The sequence below is a fragment of the Lolium perenne genome, chromosome 7 (assembly GCF_019359855.2).
Source record: "Lolium perenne isolate Kyuss_39 chromosome 7, Kyuss_2.0, whole genome shotgun sequence".
NCBI lineage: Eukaryota > Viridiplantae > Streptophyta > Magnoliopsida > Poales > Poaceae > Lolium > Lolium perenne.
Window position 1 is genome coordinate 190,131,683 of NC_067250.2, and position 8,017 is coordinate 190,139,699.

At 41.9% G+C, this 8,017-nt stretch overlaps 1 protein-coding gene across 2 annotated transcripts; it reads right to left on the minus strand.

The window, feature by feature from the left end:
- Positions 1-309: 309 nt before the first annotated feature.
- Positions 310-5,565, minus strand: LOC127326266 (diacylglycerol kinase 1). 2 transcript variants are annotated; one of them, XM_051353121.2, is made up of 13 exons: positions 5,374-5,565; positions 4,316-4,538; positions 4,112-4,234; positions 3,893-4,021; positions 3,404-3,489; positions 2,897-3,020; positions 2,733-2,781; positions 2,445-2,527; positions 2,244-2,311; positions 1,546-1,623; positions 1,217-1,304; positions 1,024-1,140; positions 310-860 (listed from the first exon to the last, which is right to left on the minus strand). In XM_051353121.2, exons 2-13 carry the CDS (start codon positions 4,535-4,537, stop codon positions 516-518), a joined length of 1,512 nt encoding a protein of 503 aa, XP_051209081.1. In that variant the 5' UTR covers position 4,538; positions 5,374-5,565; the 3' UTR covers positions 310-515. The 2 variants fall into 2 exon arrangements, with proteins under 2 accessions (XP_051209081.1, XP_051209080.1); XM_051353120.2 differs by having other exon boundaries at positions 4,316-4,551.
- Between the last annotated feature and the right edge of the window lie 2,452 nt (positions 5,566-8,017).

An 8,017-nucleotide genomic window follows, 5' to 3' on the forward strand; every position in this document is an offset into this window, starting at 1 on the left:
TATAGTGTACATAACTGGACACTTTAGTTCGCAACTGTTAGCTCGATCTTCACTGGGTGTTTCTTGAGATATTAAACGGCATGCATCTACGGGTTACCACATGTAATCAGGGGAATTTAAAAAAAAAAGCCTCAATTTTGAACAATCGATTGAAGATAATCAAAATGATTTACAGCATTAAACTAGTACAGGAAGTAGAAATGTTGCAGCATACACTATGTAGAGTTAAAAGAACAACTACCACGGGAATTTTTAAAAGATCCAGCAACGCAAGCTTTTCAATTAATAGAATGTAGAAAATGTACAGGGTTAACAAGGAAATGGACTTATAGAAAACATAGTAAAATTCTATGTGGAATAACTTGTGTATTTCTATCCAGAATCTGCTCTATACATTCCATACTTAATATCAAATTTTAAATTTAACAAAATTAGCTGCTCCGCACCTGCATCGCTTACTTGAAGTATTGTAAACTGTTACAGTATGATATTTAAGATCAAAATGGATATGCAACTCAGCTGAGATGAGCAATGTCGATCTCATCAGGGAGCTTGAACGTATCCGCGGCCCCAAACTTCCTCCTGCCATCCTCCCACTCATCCTCGTCCCCAACACCATCCTTGTCTTCATCGCCATGGTCGTGGTGGTGGCTATCATGACCGAGCGACGACAACGGGTCGCTGAAGCTCTTCGACTTGCAGGGCTCATTCGCTAGCATGGTCACCTGACCTAGGCAGGAGATCTCCACAACGATAGTGTCGTCGTCCTTTGGGAGGGGCTGCTTCCATGGCTCCCCATCGACCCTCATGAATGTGTGGTCCGCCGCACCTTTGTGGAACTCGAAGCGGATCCTGTGGGCCTGGTTTTGCAGGATATCAGCACGAGGTAAAATGAAAGAAGAAAAGAGTTCTGAAGCAGAAAATTACACAGCGAATTATTGCGTCGCAACAAGCAATCATGTCTCATTTTCAGTTCTGAGATGCCAAAACGATGGTAGGAGGAGCGGAAGAAGCACTCTATACCTGTGCAAGGCGATGGCCGTGTCCATTAGGAGCCAGCAAAACCAGCCCATGCCAAGCATCACGAAACCCAACAACCTCAAGAAGACCATCATCAACGTAAGGCGCTGTGAATTCCCTCTACAGATTGTCACAGGAAATATGTGAATCATATCAACACGCATCAATTGACAGGGCATGTCCTATGGAAACTCACATCTTCTGCTCTTCTCGTGCCAGGTGTGCCCCATGGATTGAAACCTCCGGAAAAACTAGGCAGATTGAGACAGACAATCGACCGAATGCTGCGAGAGGTAGAGTAGCACAGATAAGCAATCTACTACCCAAGAAGATTACAAATGTTGACATGAATCATGATATTGGTAGAACCCAAATAGAATTTATTTAGTAAGGTAACTGAACAGAAGGAACGAAGTAAGCAAAAAATTCCACATACTTGTATGATATAGCCCGTAGGTTTAGATTACAATGTACAAGAATAAAATAAAGTGTGATCCACTGAAACTGAAAGGCATCAAAGTTTACCTGTGATGAATTTGTAGTTCTTCCCAGTGGCCACCAGCTCTTTTCATAACCTTCACCTTTGCAAATTGAGGAATATTCCTGGAACAAAGCATTCTAGCTTATCAATAAAAGATTAAAAAGGACCAAACTGTAAAAATAATTAGTAATATCCCTTTGTAACCTAAAACTGTCCAGAATAAGGTGATGCCTAAATCTAATTAAACTAAAAAGTTTGGTACTTGGTAGTGATTTAGAAATTGGAGTTAACAGAAATGGATAAACTAGTCTTGATGTGGTCTTATAAAGTATATTCTCTCCCCTTCCAGTTTATTCGCAGAGATCTCTTGGAGTTCCGTGGTCTATCTTTATAAAAAAATCGAGGAACATCTTCTGATCCAGATCAGATACACTCTGTCTTCACAAAATGAAAGTCAATGACACTATACGGATTTCTCAATTGAGTTTCATGGGCGAAATGGTCCACCCAAAAGGCTCTTCTGATCAGAAAGTGGGACCATACTCATACTTGAACACTCTTATTTACGTGTAGGCTCTCTCAGGACAAAGATCGCTTTGATGCCATATTGAGTTGCATGCCATAAAGAGTCTAAGATGATGAGGAAAGGTCAGCATACTTCAACATGTCCAAAACATTCAAAATAACAGGTACATATGTGATTAAGAAGATTATATAAATGCACGATAAATGAAGAAACTACCTCGAAGACGGATGACTTAGAGATGCGCAAAACCATCCTTGTTTAAGTCCAAGCTTAGCATATGCACCCTGTATAGATGATTGCATTTACAATTCACAAGACTAAGCATTCCTTGAATGACACTAGCTGATGATTCGTCTAATCAACCGAGGGAAAGGATGTGAAGGAAATTATCTCCTAAGAATTAAAAAGTAAAGACACCTGATTGGTCATCTGGTTTTTGAATTTCTCTGGATTTCTCTTCCTTTCGGAATGAAATGCATAAGACACTTCTGCATCCATCCCTGCAACATGTAAATCATGATCAACACGTATGACTTACCATTTTTTGCATTAAAATATGCTTGAGGGTTCACTGAAGAAACTTGGGAATTTACTATCAGAAGTGATAATCAGATATGGCACTAAACAGCTGGGCTGTTGAGGGTTCATATTCCTCTGTGGTTCATGTCAGAAATTAATTAGGCAGATAAACATAGAAATCATTACCCATACTGAAGTAATTCCAAAATCCTCCGCGGAATGTGTGGTAACCTTCCTGGAGGGAAGAAGGAAAACCAACCAGGAAACATTGAATTAGATTTAGTAACCAGATGTCTTACTTTGATGCACATATCTAAGAATAATAAATACTTGCATAAAGGCATGCTTACCACATCGTGTGAGTCACCACTTGACACACGGTGGAACGCATGTAGTGAATGAGGCAACTCTAAGGGAGCAATGGGTTCACATGGACCTTCCTTTGGAGCTCGCATCCTCAAAAGTAGATGCCAACTGAAACATTAACGTGACCATTAGATTGGAAAATTATGCATACATAAACAAATGAAGTGGCGATTCTTAAGTTACTTAAGAAACAAGAATCAGCTACTCCCTCTGATCCATAATAAGTGTCGGGGCTTTAGTTCAATTTAGTCCAAATTTGAACTAAAACTCCGACACTTATCATGGATCGGAGGGAGTACCTTATATAGATTACAGCAACTTCAAAAAAAAAAAAAAAAAGATTACAGATGCGTGAGAAGAAATAAAATGAACCTTGAAGCATACTACATTATTGTTGGAAATGTTGACAGTTAAGCAGTTTTTTTATCCTCCGGGCAAGAAATACATAAATAAAATAATATGACTTATAAACATTACATTTCAGGCAGTACCTATCAATTTTAATCTCTTTTGCGTGTTTCACAAGCCCAAGGAACGATTTTACAGCCTCTTGGTCTGTAGAAGGATTTTTCTTTCCCTGAAATGTAGAATTCAGAATGAGTTATAATGCTTCCCTACATACAGAAGCAAGTGTACACAAGTTCCTCACGGGAAACAAGCCTGGGGTGAAAGAAGAGCTAAACCAGTCGGCGAATAGCATTAGCATCCAAGCGGCTAGAAACAAAGGGGATCAAAGAACTTTTACATCCACCGTACGTAACTTGGACGACAGAAAACAATAAAACACAACAACAGTATCACGCTATGCACAGCACTAGCTCAGGCATCAGAAGAGTGTAGCCGAGTCACCTTTTTTCTGCCACCTTTCATCAGGAGAATAGGTAAACATGGCTTTATCTTTTCTGTTTGTCTTCAAACTTGAAGCACATGAATGGAATATGTTTTACATGCATAATGTGCACAATAAGTTGACCACCTACCCATCCAAATGAAAATGGAAGGTTGTTTCCAGTTCCCAGAGGTACGGTAGCAACTGGAGGGGGGTGGGAAAGCTTAAGATCGCTCACCACCCCAAGCAGCCAACTCGCTGTACCATCCCCGCCTGCAACCTATCCAAATTTATTCAGTCAACACCTGAAACAGCAGGCCTAGAAAGGCATCATCTTAGCATAATATATCTTGAAGATGTCACCACTCACAATTAATCTCATCGTCCTCCAAATTTGAACAGCGAGAATGTCCCCCTCAATCTTGAGCCTTTCAACGTTGACATACAAACGGCGCAAAACCTTATCCGGAGCCTCTTCTGACAGATCAATAACCTGAAGAACAACATAATGGCTCTGACAACAATTCCAGAACTCAAAATGCTACTATGATCTTCAGAGAGCCAGACAAAGTACCTGGGCTTCATTGAGAAGCTCACGGTATGTGGTGATCAAACTACTTCCAAGTTGGCCACCAGATTTCGAGTTGATGAACACTAATACAGGACATTGTGGAGCATGGTCAACAAGCACCTGTTGGGCATCTGGTTTTAAAATGTAATCTGGAATACGGTACTCCTCCAAAGGCCCACATGGCTTAGAAGAAGAATCTCTAGGGGTGTCTATCTCCTCTTCCATTCTGCGAAACAGGTCTACACATTTAAATGGTTTAGTTCAACTCAGCAGAGTACAATGTAAATATATAGTAAGATTTCTTGCATTTATTGCCAAGCAAATAACAAATCAAACATATATTCACCCAGAAGAATAGTAACGAATTTCAGGGTACATAGACCACAAGGGTGTGGAAAGGGGAATTGAGTTCAGTCCTAGGAAGGGCCTTAAATTAACCAGAATCATGAGATTTATGATTTATCTCTGCAAAGCAATATATTTTAAATATTTATTAAGAGTTAGCAATCCAATATATCATTAGTATAAGAAAACATAAGTCTGAGAGATCTAGAGCATTTTGGTCTTCCATCTTTCTAATCGTAAATCTAAAATAAAAAAAAAATCAGAAATGCATAAATATTATGCAGTAATATATGAAATAACGTTGTGCAAATGTTAATATCTTTGCAGATAACAATCGATTCTGCAAAATGCAAGCCTTAGAATACTAATCTATTGCCAATTTGTTTTGTACTCTTACAGGTTATAAAAGACAGCTTCCGTTCAATCATTTGATAAATAAATTAAATACAGCCTTAACATGTGTATCAGAAAGAAGCCAAAAAAAAAATATGTCGCCACTTGTCGGTTCATCCGATTAAGCTGTGTAATCAAGACCAGAATTTACTGAAAGAAAAAAAAAATCAAGAACACGGATGCATCAATTCCCGCGGTGTCATCACAAAACGGCTACCAAGATGAGATTCACATCTTCAACGTGCTCACGGTACAGGGAATCGAATCAAGAAATCAGAGAAGAGTAATTTTAGCGCGCGCGCGCCAGGCGTCGGGCTGTTTACCTGTGATCCCAAGGTTTGGCCTGTACGGGCTCCGCGCGTCCGAAAAAAGGATTTTGTGGCTGATCCGAAGCTCCGATTTGGAGGGTATTAATGGGTGGAGGAAGGGGGTGGTGGCGGGAGCGAGGGAGAGGAAGAGGGAGAGGGAGGAGGAAAGAGAGGCGCTTCCCGGTTCACCTGCTTCTCAATCGTCTTGGGCCTTCATGATTGCGCAAGTCAGCATTGTTCCCACAGAAAAAGTCAGCACTGAGTTTTTTTTTTCTTAAATCCGTTATTTTTATATCCATGGGCAAAAACTAGTTAGACTTCGTTTGACTTGGCGGTTGATTACCAAAATCTCGTTCGATGCTTTTGCATATTTTCATGTTTGTTTGACCTGCTTTTGTCTACTTTTCTGGCTAATTTTAGACAACGAATTATAAAATAACGAAAATTTAGTAAGAGTTATGTTATGGCAAGTGTTTCACCATGTTTAAATCCCAATAAAGCATTATATTGTATGATAATGCATGATACTTCGAAAAGTGATTTTGGCTCCCGAGCTCCAGTGGTCTCGTCATTTTAAAAAATTTAAAAGGTATTTTTACAAGTTATTAAAAAATATGAAAATAATTCTGGAGCTTGTTGGTGAGACATCCCACGATCATGCAAAATCTCAACACAATTTTTTTTATTTTGTGCTAAACAAAAAATAATAAGATCTGATATGTTTTGGAGATTTAAAAAATGACTACTCAGATCTACACTTTTGTTATTTTTGTGTAGACTAAACTATAAAGCATTTGAAATTGTTTTTTACACATTTGTGGGATACATCATTAACTATATACGATTTTTTTCAGAATTTTTTGAAACTAAAAAAAATGTTTTTTTTTTAATAAAACGAGGTCACTGCCATGATACTTCCTCTACGCTACTTGCATTACGAGAGGACTTGGTTTGCCGTAAACTCTGCATTTTCTGCATCTTGTTTTAGCGTGGACCAAAGGAGTAGATTGAAACCCTGAGGCGCAGCCAGTTGAACGAAAACCTTTTACACACACCTACAACTATCAACGTTTCAAAGGGCTTATTCTAAACTAGAGGTGTCAGGCGGGAGTATTGAGATACATATCCTTGTATATCCGAATGTGTATTTTCTGTAATTATGTCTAGCGATACATATCTTTGTATTGATTATTGGGTCCGCCTCCTTTCTTGTATAGTCAAGGACGTGGCCTATATATGTAACGACATATACACCCAATCAATACATTGTGAGTTGCATCCCTTTCTACATGGTATCAGACACCTACGGTTCCTAACCTAGCCGCCGCGCCCCTCTCTCCCCGCGCGCACCGGGCACTGCCTCGCCACCCTCTGGGTCACCCTCGAGCCATGTCTCGGGTGACCCCACGCCGACACCCGCGCCGACACCTGCGCCGACGCCCGCCTCGACGCCGCCCGCGTCGCCCTCGAGCCTCGGCTCGGGCTCCGCGCCGTCTTCGCTGGCGACGCCTTCGCCGGGTTCATCCGCCTCGAAGCTGCTTGCGTCGCCCTCGAGTCTCAGCTCAGGCGCCGCACCGTCCTCGCCGGGCGATGCCTCGCCTCCGGCTCCGCCGCCGCCTCCTCCGCCGCCGGCCATGGGGCCCCTCACACGCGCCCGTGCAGGGATTCGCGTCCCAAGCACGCGGTACCCCTCGGACGAGTACGTCTGCACCGCATCGACTGATACGTCTCAAACGTATCTATAATTTCTTATGTTCCATGCTAGCTTTATGAAAATACTCACATGTTTTATATACACTTTATATCATTTATATGCATTTTCCGGCACTAACCTATTAACGAGATGCCGAAGCGCCAGTTCCTGTTTTCTGCTGTTTTGAGTTTCAGAAATCCTACACAGGAAATATTCTCGGAATTGGACGCAACAAAAGCCCAGGGTCTTATTTTTCACGGAGCTTTCCAGAAGACCGAAGGAGATACGAAGTGGGGCCACGAGGTGGCGACACCACAAGGCAGCGCGGCCAAGGAGGGGCCCGCGCCGCCCTATGGTGTGGGCCCCTCGTGCGCCCCTCGACTCTGCCCTTCCGCCTATTTATTCCCTCTGTCGCGAAAACCCTATTACCGAGAGCCACGATACGAGAAAAGTTCCAGAGACGCCGCCGCCGCCAATCCCATCTCGGGGGATTCAGGAGATCGCCTCCGGCACCCTGCCGGAGAGGGGAATCATCACCCGGAGGACTCTACATCACCATGATCGCCTCCGGACTGATGTGTGAGTAGTTCATCCTTGGACTATGAGTCCATAGCAGTAGCTAGATGGTTGTCTTCTCCTCTTGTGCTATCATGTTAGATCTTGTGAGCTGCCTATCATGATCAAGATCGTCTATTTGTAAGGCTACATGTTGTGTTTGTTGGGATCCGATGAATATGGAATACTATGTCAAGTTGATTATTGATCTATCATATATGTGTTGTTTATGATCTTGCATGCTCTCCGTTGCTAGTAGAGGCTCTGGCCAAGTTGATACTTGTGACTCCAAGAGGGAGTATTTATGCTCGATAGTGGGTTCATGCCTCCATTGAATCTGGGACAGTGACAGAAAGTTCTAAGATTGTGGATGTGCTGTTGCCACTAGGGATAAAACATCAATGCTTTATC

What these genes read in the sequence shown, in the direction of transcription:
- LOC127326266 (XM_051353121.2), bottom strand. Translation starts at nt 4,537, where the DNA reads ATGGAAGAGGAGATAGACACCCCTAGAGATTCTTCTTCTAAGCCATGT. An exon ending in TTCCATTTTCATTTGGATGG is followed by an intron (nt 3,490 to 3,892) that starts GTAGGTGGTCAA and finishes TCTACATTTCAG; the next exon opens with GGAAAGAAAAATCCTTCTAC. An exon ending in AAAGAGATTAAAATTGATAG is followed by an intron (nt 3,021 to 3,403) that starts GTACTGCCTGAA and finishes TTAATGTTTCAG; the next exon opens with TTGGCATCTACTTTTGAGGA.